General features: G+C 53.5%; 1 protein-coding gene across 4 annotated transcripts in view; it reads left to right on the top strand.

The window, feature by feature from the left end:
• Positions 1–13,992, top strand: part of PRELP (proline and arginine rich end leucine rich repeat protein) — a 117,746-nt gene that overhangs the window by 99,593 nt on the left and 4,161 nt on the right. The window contains exons 1-2 of one of the 4 annotated variants that reach the window (XM_069459749.1): positions 4,430–4,560; positions 11,970–12,952. In XM_069459749.1, coding sequence (XP_069315850.1) covers positions 11,986–12,952 — 967 coding nt within the window. In that variant the 5' untranslated portion in view covers positions 4,430–4,560; positions 11,970–11,985. Of the gene's footprint in view, positions 1–4,429; positions 4,571–9,534; positions 9,593–11,969; positions 12,953–13,992 lie in introns of those variants that run through there. The other 3 variants (XM_069459746.1, XM_069459748.1, XM_069459747.1) reach the window with 3 other exon arrangements.

Genomic DNA, 13,992 nt, shown 5'->3' with positions numbered 1-13,992 from the left:
GCCAGGTTGGGGGAGAATGAGGGGCCTGAGAGAGGAAACCAGTGGCCTGCCCCTTGGTAGTGCCAGGCAGCCAGCATGTCTCCAGAGAGGAAATGACAGCCCTGCACTAAGTTTCACCTGCACACAGCCTGCAGAGTGTCAGAGGGCTGCTGGCCACAAGAGGCCTCAGAGGACGAAGGGCGTGGCCGGGAGCATCGCTCACCAGGAGTCAAACACACGCCCTCTCCACGGGCACCTCTCTCCCCACCGGCCCTGGCACCGCCTGAACCTTCTCAAACTGCTATACAAGCCCCAGGGGACAGGACAGACCAAGAAGGACTGGGATGGAGTTTTCCACCGTCCCGGTGAAATGAGCATCAGATCCAGACTTTATAGCAGAAGGTTAAACGACAGAATGAGGTTGCATTTCTTTCACTACTGAGCTGATGGACCACAGTTAATACGTGGCACGCACGAGTGAGGAAACTGAGGCCCAGAGAAGGCGTACGAGCCGCCCAAGGCCACCTGGTCAGCGTGGAGAGGCGGCAGAGCCAGGGCTGGAAGCAAGTTTGCGAGACTCCAAGTCCAGCCCCACCTACCTTAAAAAGGAGGAGCTCAAATGTCCATCAAGACAAGCAGGTCAAATAAACACGGTGGGGCAGAGAAAGACAGTGTCTGCAGTCCGGTACGGGGACCTTCAGCATCTACCCGTACCACTAAGTGAGAATCAAAGCGCGTAGTTATTTATTGCTCGTATATGCATTGACCACATCTGGCCGACACGAGACACTGGCGCACCGATCCGCGGCTGGAGGAGACTGGGTGACGGGAGGCGGCAGGGCAGGAATAGTTTTCCCTGTGCAGCCTTCTATACCTTTTGGATGCCGATCAAGAGAATGTATTACCTATTCAAAAAATAATGACATGTTTCAGAAAGAGAGTGACACAGGATCTCTTGTTTCGACCCTCTTAAATTCAATGAAACAGACCCCTACTGAGCACCCAGGGTGTGCCAAGCCCTCAGTGGGTGCTGTGGGTTGTACCATGATGAGCAGGACGCTGGCTCTGCCCGCCGGGAGCCCACTCACCCCAGGCAACCCAGGCCCCCCAGGCTGGACGGCGGGGTGAGTGACCACAGGACTCCCACAGCGTCTCCCCTGTTACGCACTCGCCCAGACCCCAGCCACCCCGGACTGGGAGCCTCAACTGGCGAGGGCTGAGGGTCTGTCCAGGGCCCTGTGGGGCCTGATGACCACCAGGCAGTCGGAGCCAGACTCCTCAGCCCCCCACTGCTCCTTCCCGGCAGAGTCTCAGGACAGGGCACTGGGGAGCTGGGACGCCTGTGCCATGTCCCTTCTACGTTTCTATGGAAAGGGTATGACACAGTCGTGCCCTTTCTTCTCTTGCTGCAAGCACTCGCTGCTTGTAACCACGGCAGCCGTTACTGTGAGGGTCAGACACAGTGAGCCCCAGATGGGTTTCAGTCTGGGTGGGAGGTGCGGGCAGGTCCAGACTCTGCAAACGCAGCGGAAATCCCCCACGCTGGGGCACACCTCCCGCTCCCGGTGGCCCTCCCTGCTTTGCGCTCTGCCCTGATCACGCCGCCCCGGCCCCCTCCCAGCAGCATCAGCAGCAACGTGGACATGTGGCCTCCCCACCGTTCGCCCCAGCACTCACGTCATGCGTCTGCGAGTGTCCTCTGGCCACACTAGGAAGCATCAATGTCTCCCCTGGGTGAAGCTGCACCCCTGGTGTCCCCAGACTCTAGGACAGTGGAGGGGCTCTTTCTGGAGCAGCTACACAGTCTTAGCGTCTGGCTATGTGAAGCCAGTGAGCCACAAAGTGCTCTCCCAGCCGTTGCTTCCGGTGATCCTCATGTTGTCTTGGGGGTACCGGGAGAGGGGTACAGATGAGGAAACCGCGGCTCGGACATGTTGTGAGACCTGCTCACCAGGTAGCCAGAGAGGAGCAGAGCTGACATTTTAATCCAGTGTCCCGACTCCAAATCTCAGACTCTTCACATGGACGAGCACTTACAGGTCACTTAGTAGAACCTCATGTTTTACAAATGATAAACGGAGGTCAGAAAGGGAGAGGGGTGTCTCCAGGGTCACACAGCATGCAAGACGCAAAGCCAGGTCTCAAGAACCCAGCCCTCTGTCTCCTGTCTAGAGGCTGTTTTATCCTCCGACAAGGACTTGAGGAGGGCAGGTTGGTTGAGATGACCTGACACCCTCTCCCTTCTAGTGTCCTCGATTTGTCCCAACTCGCTCCCGCAGCTGCCTCTAGACCAGTCGCTGTGAACTCCAGCGTCTTCAAGGACGGGCAGGAAATGAGCGGGGCGGCCTCGGCCTGGACCCCAGAGTCCGACAGTAGAGACGGATGACGACCGTGATGAGCTGCAAAGTGCTCTCCCCGCCTAAAGGTGTTCAAACCCAATTAAAAAAATAAATAAATAAAAAACAATGCTTCAAAATATACCAGTAGGTTTGGGAAGTGGGTAGGCAAGAAAGAAACAAGACTGGCCATGAGTTGGTCGTCGTTGAAGCTAGGTCTTAGGTAATGGGGTTATTAATACTATCCTGCATAAATGTGTATGTGCTCTAAATTTTCCATGATAAATTTTTTTTTTTTTAAAAATTAATGTACTGTCAAAAAAAAAAGAATTAGGTCCTTATGCCAGACAGGTCCACAGGCCACCGGTTAGAAAACTCCACTCCGAACATTCCCGAATATCCTGCTGCTCGTCTCCAGCCTGCCTTCCAGTTCCCTCTTCACAGCCTGGGACGGGGAGACCAAAGGGAGGAAGGAATCGTGCAGGTGTGGGGAGGGCATGGAAGTGGGTCACCCACGCCCAAGAGCACAGACCCAGGATGGATCCCATACAGATGGACACAGGGGACAGCCCCTGCCGGCCATACCCCTGGCAGCCTGTCCGTCCCCCTGCACCTGGCTGTGCTTTGCTCACCTTCCTTACACGGTCCCCACCACCCCCACCACGCCAAGGGCGACGAGCACACGCAGGGCTGAGGTTCTTAGCGTGCAGAGTGGGCCACACCCTTCTGGGTGACAATGCTGTGCCCGGTGGCTGGCACACCCGCGGTCAGTGAGAATCTGGAGGGGACCTTGCTGACTTCCAGGGTGTGGGAGACACGGGATTTGGGGGGAAAGAAGTTGTGGGTTTCGTCTCTCCTCCTCCTTTTCTTAGGCTGATTACTGTTCACCATAATCCCTTTCCTAAACCCCAGTATCGTCCCGGTTTATAAAGTGCTGTCCCATTTATGATATTTAATTTTCCCCACCTTGTGAGGTAGACATTATCCAGATTTTATAAATGGGGAAACTGAGGCTCCCCATGGTCAAGTGACTTGCCCAAGATCACAGAGCTTGTGAGTGGCGGAGCTGAAGGCTCAAAGCCTTTTCCTCTGCCCCACTTTGGGGAGCAGTCAGGGGAGCCCCTGTCGGTGGGCCCTGCAGCTCTCACAGACCGACGACCCCGGAGCAAATTTCACGGAGTTCTCCGAGCCGTCAGCTGAGGTGGCAGGAAGCTTTGACGGGCTGCTGCAAGTGTGCGGTGGCTTCTCAACTGAGGCGCGTCATTAGATGTAACGATGTTGCTTGAATGGGCCTTCTGGGATGCTGACTCGCACAGGGGAAATCGGGACTTCCCATCACTTTGTGTAACGGCCATACGGTCCCCAAATCTCACCCGAGTGTGACACGGAGGAGCTGAAAGAAGATACTACCTTGTCTACATGAGCTAGAGACAGTGACTTTAGGTCTTACTTCAAATCTTGGCTCTGCCTTAGCTTTGCTGTGCAAACCAGGCCAGATTTTTCCCTCTCTGGTCCTCAGAACAGCCTCTGGTTTGGTGGCCAAACCAAAGTTATCTCCCGTGCCAGCTCAACGCACAGTGAAACTCCACTCCCTTGCTAAACTCCACTCCTCCTGCAGAAGATGACTTAGGGAAGGGTTGTCACTGCTCAGAGAAGCATCCCCAACCCCTCACTGGCTTGGGAATTTAACACCAAAGGAGGGACAAGCAGGAGAAGCAAGGCGATTGCTGGGAGGAATCAAGCAGGCTAGTGCCAGATCCAGCCACCCAGCCCTGGCCCGTACAGAGGTTGCTTTTCATGCCTTTTTCCTCTGTTAATTTGGCTTGTTTTCCAAACATGGGTCAAACAATCCATCTCCAGAAGCAGCAGCAGCAGAAGGAAATGTTATTAAAAATGAGTCCGTTAGTGGGCATGGTGTATGGATGAAGTCTTTGGGAGTTTTGGCTGCCAAATAAAGACTTTATTGTTGTCATTTCTCCTTTCCCAAGCTCCCTCCCTCTCTCCTCTCCTCCCTCCCTCTCTGCTCTCTTTCCCTCTTCCCCTCCCTCCCTAGAATCTGCCCCTCCCTCCCCCTAACCTAACCTCCCCACCCCAATAGGAACTGGTGGAAGAAAACTCAGGCAAACACAAGCACGCACGCACCACTAGGAGATCAGAGCCTCTAGCTGGCTCTTTGCTGCTGCAGCTCCGAGGAAGGGTGGGGGAGGAAGAGGAAGACCAAACCCAGAGTGGCGAGGAGAGGCAGGTGTGTGCAGGTAAGCCCAGTCGGGAGATGGGCAGGAGACTGGGAAAAATCCTTCCTCCAGCGAGAGTCCTTCTGCTCTGTCCAACCCAGCTTTTGATCTAGTCTGTATCTTCTCACTGCTTCCTTCCTCCCACCTTTTTCTCCTCTCAGATGAGCTCAAGTTTAGCCTTCCTCGTTTCTTTCCATTATAGTCTCTCTTCCTCCTTCTTTCATCACTCTGTACCCCTACATCTGCCAGCTGCCACAGTTAAACCTTTTTGCTACAGATGTTTGTTGTAGCAGAGAGCCGTGTCGCACACAGTATCTCTACAGACCAGGTTTCCATAGAAACTGGACTCTAGAACTCATTTCTTTGCGCCTTTCACATACTGTCACACGTTGTCAAAGACACACACTCACACCCCCATCCATAGAGCCTGGACTTTCACGACCACCACTGCACGCACGCGCACACACACAAAATAAAGACTCCCTGTCCCTTCACCTCCACTCTCCGCCTGCCTCTGACACGCAGGCACAGTGATCAGATACGAGCACACACACACACACACACACACACACCCTCTGCATTTTGTCTCTTGCCCTCCCACATGCCTCCCCAGCTGTAACAGCAAGGAGAAAGTGCGTCTTCCCACTGAGGTGGCAGAGCCAAAAGAAAAGCCTGTGTCCCAAGTGAGGCCAAGCAGGGAGGAGATGAGCAAGAGCAGGAGCTGGGAGGATTTCTTCGTTATTTAGAGCTTAATTGGGTAGGAGGGAGGGAAAAAGTGGCTTTCCGACCTGCACAGTATTTCAGCAGCTCTGAATTTCTGTCTCACTGGTCTAAACCACTTGGCTTTTAGAAAGAAAGAGAAGAAGGCGACCCAGTTTTCAATCCTTGAAGGTCCTCATTCCTAGTTCTGGGGGCAGTTCATTTTTTCCCCCGCAGACAGGCAGCCAGAAAAATATTTTTCTTTGAAGCCATTCTGAAATTTTTCCAACCATTGGCAAGGGGTCCTTGTGGCAGAGAAGAAAAAAGACAGTAGTTTCTTAAGCAGTCGGGGAGGGGAACACGGAAGGGCAGCCCCTTTCCAGCTCCCCGGCTCGTTCCTCTCCAACAGAGAGGGTCTGTCTCCAGCCAGGCAGGTGTGGGCCAGATCAGCACAATCACCTGGGGGCGAGGGAGGGGGCCGTGTGCAGCACTTTCTAAACATACAGACGTCTTGACCCTCAGTGCAGACCTTTTGAATCAAGACCCAGGAATCTGCAGTTGTGTTAATACTTTAAGGGATCCTGACGACACACCAGAGCTTGAGAACCTGAATCAGGGGCCTGAGAGAGACCTTTGCCATAGTGTACAAGCCCAGGACTCCTGGTGGCATCAGCTAGGCAGAAGGACTGTGTTGTTTCCTGGAAAAGGAGCTCTGGAGTGTCCCAGAGAGGTCATCCCTTTTGGGGGGAGTGGGAGTGAACACCTGAGGGGACAGGGAAGATCTCCTGTGAGCTGTCTCCCCACTCCTTGCAAACACAGGTAGCCATATATATCACAGAGGAACATTCCAGAAGGAAAGCTCACCCAAGATGGCTCCAAAGAGCTTCTGTCTCCTCTCACCTGCTAATCTGCCTGCCCCAGGACCCCAGGAGCACGGTGCTGGCCCCTCCCCTGACCCTTCTAGATCCCCTCCCCTCCTGCCCAGCTGCTGTCCCTTGTGCCGGCTTTCGGCTTTCACAGTGGAGGAGCTGAACGGTAAGTTCACCTCCCTGGTGGGCGGCCTCATTCACTGGGCATGTGGGTGAAGCATTTTAAGGCTGGAAGGGGCGAAAAAAGCCAGGTGCAGAAGGTTGGGAGGAGAAGTCACGGGTTACTCCACAGCCAGCTGAGCAAGGGAAGACTCGCACCTTCTCTGGCCAGCGTCCCCTCACCGCAGCAGGAAAGCACCGGACGGGCTGGTGACCTAGAAGGACAGAGTGAGTTTTCCCCATTGGCCGGGGGCTTCTAGGATCTCTCCAATTAGTAGATTCTGAGACCCAGGAGCGGTCTCTCCAGCCACAAAGGGGAGGAGCTTGGTCTGTGTGGAAGAGCCGGCGCCCACCTGCAAGGATGCTGCCTCCCAGCGGCAGCTGGGGCTGCCCCAGCCAGGCTGAAGGGAAAGAGACCCCATTACTTTGAAATAATTTCAATAATCCCTTAACATTCATTGAGCACTATTTTGCACACATTAACTCATTTAACCCTCAAAACAATCTGTTAAGAAGGTGTCAGGATGCCCATTTTACAGATGAGGAAACCGAGGCCTTGTCCACGGGTACCCAGCTAAGCAGCTGAAGAGTTGCAGGGTTGAGGCCTAGATCTATAACCACCCCAAGGCATCAGATTCTTCTAGGCTTTCTTCAGGGGTTGGAGATGCTGGGGGAGGGAGCCAGAGAAGGACGTGGTGGGCAGCAGGCTGTCAGGGAAGAAGAGCCATGTCAGCCTGGCTTCCTCCCCATCCCTCAGAACGGAAAACTTGCTCTTCTGGACTAGTGGCCTCAGGCCAGAAAATCTTCATTCTGTTTACGCTTTGCCTTGTGGTAGACACTGGGGAGACAGATGGTCTCTCCATAATGGTGTTATATTTATTTTTAGCTTTTTTGATCTGTAGTGCATTTTAAAGTTGTTTATCACACTTGCTTTTAACAACTGGGTAAAGAATATAGGGGTAGGGAAGATTTGGTTATTCCCATTTTATAGATAAGGAAACTGAGGCACAGAACAGGATCCTATCACTAGGTAGCGGAGGAGGGGCTGAGGATCCTGGTCTCTAACCAGCGTGCTCCGGGATGCTCTGTCCCACCGCCCCAGGCAGGCTCACCTTCAAACCATTGCAGACCGCCCCCCCCAGGAAAGGGCGGCTGCATCAGTGCTGTGGTGAACTCATCAGGCCCCTGCTGCCCCTTTGTTGTCCCTGGACCACACCAGCCCTCATGGGGCCCTTGAGAGGGTCTCAGGCAGCCTGCGTGGGCCTGGCTCGATCCTCTGTAACAAATGGGCAGAGACCACCTGATTCTCCCTGTTCCAACTTCCTTCCAGGCTACAGGGAGCAATAAAGGGAGGGGGGTGGCTTTAGAAGTCTGGGTTTAGAACAGAGCGACGGGAAGGAGGAGAGAGGGGCATCCACAGGCAAGGAAGGCTCTGGGGCAGGGGCAGCCCATTCTCTGCAGCAGGGCCGCTATCTGGGTCAAGCCATGGAGGCTGAGGGCCGACCGACTAGACAGGAAATCTGACAAGAGGGAAGAATGCCAGGGCACAGTATGGAGTAACCCCAGTGCTAACCCTGCCTAGCGCCAGGAAACAAACTCAACCTCACTCCCGGCCCAACCCCAGCCTCGCCATACAGGGCCGGGTATCCTTAAATAATACCTGCTCCTAATGACCTGACAAACCCATCTGGACCTCAGCCCAGGCCTGCCCTGAGCATAAACATTCCCCCAGTCCTGGGTTCTAATCTTAAATGAATACGGTAAATAGGGGAAAGGGCTATCTCACTTTAAAAATCAAGGAGTCTCTCTAGAGAATCCACTCTTTTAAAAACAAAAAAATGAGTAAATAAAGTCTCTTCTACTTGTAGAGATCGTACACCCTATAATTGCCGTTCCCAAGCCATGGGCTGCAGAGCGGCCAGGTCTGTGGCCTGTTGGGAACCGGGCCACACAGCAGGCCAGGGAATGAAGCTTCCTCTGTATTTACGGCTGGGCGCTCCCCATCGCTCGCATCACCACATGAGCTCCGCCTCCTGTCTGATCAGCTGCGGCATTAGATTCTCATAGGAGCAGGAACCCTGCTGTAAACAGCGCATGCGAGTGATTTAGGTTGCGGCTCCTTATGAGAACCTAACACCTGATGATCTGAGGTGGAGCTGAGGGGTGATGCCAGCGCTGGGGAGTGGCTGCAAATACAGATTATCATTAGCAGAGAGGTTTGCACAATAAACATAATGCGCTTGAATCATCCCAAACCCATCCCCCTGTCCCCTGTCCATGGAAAAACTGTCTTCCATGAAACCGGTCCCTGGTGCCAAAAAGGTTGGGGACCACGGCTCTGTAACATGCCTTCACATGCATGACCTCACTGGATCCTGACACAGATGAGGAGTCTGGGGCAGAGAGTGAAAGCCAGGAGTCAAGCCCAGATCTGCAATAGTTGGAACTGGAATTTGAATTTAAAACTCTTAGGAAATGTTTTTAATAATAAATGCAGGGAGTGAATTCTGGGTTGGGCAGAGCAACTGCTTTTCCCTTCCATGAAGCAGCGGCTTTTTGAGAGCCATGTTGGAGAACAGGCTGCATGAAGTTGGTTGTTGTAGGTGGGCAACCAGCATTCACTGATGGAGACGCAGGTCATCACGGAGCATTTGCCAGAGAGAGAGAGACGGTGCTGTCAGAGCCTCCTGTCAGCCCAGACAGCCAAGCTCGAGCAGGAAGGGGTGTTACCCCATGAGAAAAGCCTTAGAAATGAACGCTATTTCCTTGAGAGAAGGGCTGGTGCTCACAGAACGGTTCTGATCCACCCTGGGGCTGAGGGAAGGGGAGTAGAAGAGATCTGGTTTCCCCACAGAACACACATGCCCAGGGAGCATTTCCTAGGGAACCTCCCTTAGGCTCTGGGAGGAGTCTGGCTAGCCCTGAGGTTTGGAATGCAAAAGGGTCAGGAGGACTAGTGGGAAGATAAGATCTCAAATGGCCTGGCTGGGATCATGGGGATGAGGAAGGCCAGTGTTCGCTGTGGACAGGAAGGGGCGGGCAGTCAGCCTGCCGGATGGAGCCGTGACCGACCTGCCCACTATCATCCCTGACAATGGAGACCAGATCGTCCACGCACTGAGCCGCTGAGTAAACCCACCCCCAGCAGAGGCCAGAGTCACTGTGCCTCACTGAGCAGGCTTTTGCCCGAAGCTCCGGGGAAGCTTCACTTGCTTAACTTGGTGCCCAGCATATGCTTTTGGTAACCAATGCGATGAAGGGAAATAGGGAAACCCTGGCCCGTGCTGGGAGCCTCCTTGGGGCAGGGCTTCTCACGGTATGAAACATTCATTGCTTATTTCCAGGCTTCTGGGTGGTTAGAAAACAAAGAATTTTTTTAAAAATAAATAATCAAGGTCACAAAAAGTGGGGCTTTCAAAATGTTTGCTTTTAGGATACTAATGCTGTAACCACCCCTTAATTTACATGCAACATGACTGCTCTTTCTCCAAGAAAATTACAAGACTTATAAAATGTTAATTCATAGTTCAGCAAGTGAGGTCCTGCCAACAAAGGTCAAATTTAAAGTTTTACAATGAATGTCTTTTCCTTTTAATCCTTTCAGTGTATCCCCGAGACTCCTATATCCTCCACTGGAGATAAAGCCACGAATCTAACTGCAAGGCCCTTTGTGACAGGAGGTGGTGGTGGGGGGGGGGAAATGGCCTTGCAGACCCCCGGGGAGAGGCCTGCCTGGGAAGAAACCACCTTAGAGGGAGGTGGAGAAGTAGGAGGCTGCAGGGCGGTCTCTGCCCCTCCCGCCTCCTCCCCATGCTCGGTGTACTGCACGAGGGCTCGTACACACACACACACACACACACACGCTCACGCGCGGTATGTGGGTACGAGCTTGCTTCTGTGCGGGACCGGGAGAGAACGCGTGTGGGAGAGGGCACGCTGGGGGAAAGGTTGTGTGTGTATAAAGGCTGTGCTGTGACGCCCTCCACCCGTCCAGGCCTGAGTTCTGCCTCTTTCCTGTTTCTAGTCACAATCAGCAACTCCTGAGCATCCAGCCCAGGACTTGGCAGCTGGTGAGGGGCTTCTGTTGTTCTTCGGTCAAAGCTGAGTCCTAAGTCAAACAAGGAGAGGGTCTAAGCTGATGAGGCTCAAAGAGAAGGTGGGACAGAGCAGGGGGCCTGACGCAGAGGCAGGCATCACAGGGCTCAGATGGAAGCTGGGGACACGCTCCAGCTCGCTCTATCTCGGAGAGCCCCAAGCGGCCTGCATCCCCAGTGTGTCCAGACCTGGGGTAGGGGGACAACTGTGAGGAAGAGGCACGGAAGCAATGGGGGAACAGGAACCCTGGCTGGAGACCAGAGGGCACATCACAGGGATGATGGCCCTGGAGAGGGGAAGGTACAGGGCACCCCTCCCTCGACCCTGCCCGGCCCAGCCCAGCCCAGGGCGGAAGCCTGTGGAGCTGCCATTGGCCGTCTGCAGCCCTGGCTCCACTGATATTCCTCCACCTTCAATCAACTCAGGCCACAGGGCCCCATCTCGGGGGCCATCGGGGCCAATGGGAAGGGCAGCCCCAGAACATTCTTCAGCTCCTCATCACTGAAGTGAGCAGGAAGTTCTCCTTGATATCCCCACCCCACCTCAATAGCACCAACTCCAAAGGACAGGGCAAGCAGCAACCTCAGGTCAAAAGAAAGGAAAGTGTTTTTTCCACATCTTTCTATTCCTTGCCTGTTTATTTTCCTGGGAACCTTCACATCTGGGGAGAAATTCTTGGCATATCTCCTGATGGCAAAGACCAGCGTTCTCCGAGCCAAGTGCAGGGGTGCAGGGAGGGGAGGCCCAGAGCATGTGCAGGCAGGAGTGGAGGCAAGGGAGTCTGCAGCACTTCACTTCCTTCCCAGAATGTCCACGAGCTCCACTCGCAAGGCAGGAGGCCTTGCTTCTCGCTCTGGGGTCTGCTGTTCAGTAGCTTCTTGGCCTTGACAGACCATGTCTTCCCTCCAGTCCTCGGTCTTGGTAAACAGTAGGTCTGGACTTGATCAGTGGATTTCAAACCATTTTTAGCAATACAACATTTTTTCAAATAAATGCTTAGCTAAACCTCAATATATAAGATTTAAAAAAAAAAAAAAAAACAGAGCTGCTCGGTTTGGCCCAGGAGTGGGTTGAGGTAACACCAGGGCCATCTCCTCTGTCTCCACTATTGGGGGGCTCCACAGAAATGAAGGCACACCTTGAAAGCCACTGTGGTTTGAGATCTCTAAGGACCCGTCCAGATTTAACACCCCAGGACTCTATGGCTCATATATCCTAACATCCCTCTTATAAAGACAGAGGTGATATTCCCATGCTACAAATGGGAAGACTGAGGACCAGAGAGGTTCAGGGTCTTCTCCAACAAGCCCCAGGACTCCTGATTCACAGCCCAATGTGCTTTCTACCAGGATGGCCCACCCCCATCAGAGCAGGCTTAACACACTGAGTGGTTCAGCCTCTGGGCAGGGAATCCAGGGCCTCGAGCCCTCGTTACTCCCTCACTTGCTGGGTGCAGGCAAACAAGGGGATGCTTCTGCAAGTCCCTGAGCTCTACCCGTCTCCCTTGGAGCTAGTCCTGGCAACTCTAGCTGCAAAGACATGACATCCAGTTACTGAGGGTCGGAAGGCTAATGACCTCCTGTGTTTCCTCCCTGCAGGCGCATCACCTAGATCATGAGGTCATCCCTCTGCTGGCTCCTCCCACTTCTCATCTTGGCCTCAGAGGCCCAAGGCCAGGCAACAAGACGACCGAGACCCGGCACTGGGCCCAGGCGCAGGCCCAGGCCCAGGCCCACACCTGCCTTTCCTCAGCCCCATGAACCAGCAGAGCCTACGGACCTGCCTCCCCCACTCCCTCCGGGCCCTCCATCAGTCTTCCCTGACTGTCCTCGCGAATGCTTCTGCCCTCCTGATTTCCCGTCTGCCCTCTACTGTGACAGCCGCAACCTGCGCAAGGTCCCTGTCATCCCATCCCGCATCCATTACCTCTATCTCCAGAACAACTTCATCACCGAGCTCCCAATAGAGTCCTTCAGGAATGCCACGGGCTTGCGATGGATCAACCTGGACAACAACCGAATCCGCAAGATAGACCAGAGGGTGCTGGAGAAACTACCCAGCCTGGTGTTCCTCTACATGGAGAAGAACCAGCTCCAGGAGGTCCCCTCGGCCCTGCCCCGGAACCTGGAGCAGCTGAGGCTGAGCCAAAACCAGATATCCAGGATCCCCCCCGGCGTGTTCAGCAAGCTGGAGAACCTGGTCCTGCTGGACCTGCAGCACAACAAGCTGAGTGACGGTGTCTTCAAGCCCGACACCTTCCACGGCCTCAAGAACCTCATGCAGCTCAACCTGGCCCACAACATCCTGCGAAAGATGCCACCCAAGGTCCCCGAAGCCATTCACCAGCTCTACCTGGACAGCAACAAGATCGATACCATCCCTAACGGCTACTTCAAGGGCTTCCCCAACCTTGCCTTCATTCGGCTCAACTACAACCAGCTGTCAGACAGGGGCATCCCCAAGAACTCCTTCAACATCTCCAACCTGCTCGTGCTCCACCTGTCACACAACAAGATCAGCAGTGTGCCTGCCATCAGCAACAACCTGGAGCACCTGTACCTCAACAACAACAGCATCGAGAGTGAGTGGGGTGGGGCCGGGGGAGGGGCACCATAAAGGAGGTGGGGGGGGGGTTCTTACCGCCCCACCCTTTTATAGAAGCCTGGGCAGGGGAGGTGCAAAACCACCCACTTTGGCGCCGGGCTTCAAATCTTGGCATTACTACTTGCTATCTGTGTGACCTCTCTGGGAAGTTTCCTCATCTGTAAAATGAAAATGGTAATAATATCTTCTACCACAAAGCTGGTATGAGGATGTAATAGTTCAATATGGATAAAGCGCCCAGAATACCACACTTGGAGGGTAATAGGTTTGCTCTCTCCATTCCTTCTCATTAGCCCCAGCTTCTTTGGCCTCTGGATCCGTAGGTAGGGTAGACATAGAATATATTCCTGGACGTTCTCCTAAAAGCAGAACAGAGACATTTAAATGTCCATCTTGAAATGCCCTGGGCCTGCCCACTGCAGAAGCCTGCAGCTATGGGAGGACGCTTCTTCCCAAGCCTGAGCCTCGGTTTTGAAGAGTCTCTAAAAGCTGTAGCCAGAAAAACGGCTATAAATTCAGGGTAGACAACTGGTAAACATGTGGCAGCCAGGAAAAAAACGAAACAAAACTGTCTGTATGCTAGTGCTTTCTGGATCTGTCTGGAAGGTTGCAATGGTTAGTTGCACTGAAGGGAGAATTTGCCTAAGTTACAGTTACAGGGTCCTGGACTTGGAGCATCCATTGCTACCCAGGAGACGAGGCTGGGAGTCGCAGTTTCACTCCAAACAAAAGTGTCAGCTCTGAGCAGGGCATCAGCAGAAAAGTTTAGAAATGAAATAATATTATCTGGTCCTTGAAAAAAAATCAGGCTATATTCACACAAGGAATGCAGCAGCTGAAGGGATGAAAGGGATCCAGGGAAGAGAGAAGAATCCCTTAGAACAATATTAGAGGCTCGTTAGATTCCAAGCCAAAGAATGAGAAGATTGTTGAATTTTCTATAATTTTGAAACAAATGGATGAGAGAACAGGCTTGTTCACTCATCTGGGATAATTACAATAAGTGGGGGAGAGATT

Source organism: Eulemur rufifrons, chromosome 27, assembly GCF_041146395.1.
Source record: "Eulemur rufifrons isolate Redbay chromosome 27, OSU_ERuf_1, whole genome shotgun sequence".
Classification (NCBI taxonomy): Eukaryota; Metazoa; Chordata; class Mammalia; order Primates; family Lemuridae; genus Eulemur; species Eulemur rufifrons.
Note: the sequence above shows the minus strand (reverse complement) of the source record. Positions and strands in the feature narration are given on the sequence as shown.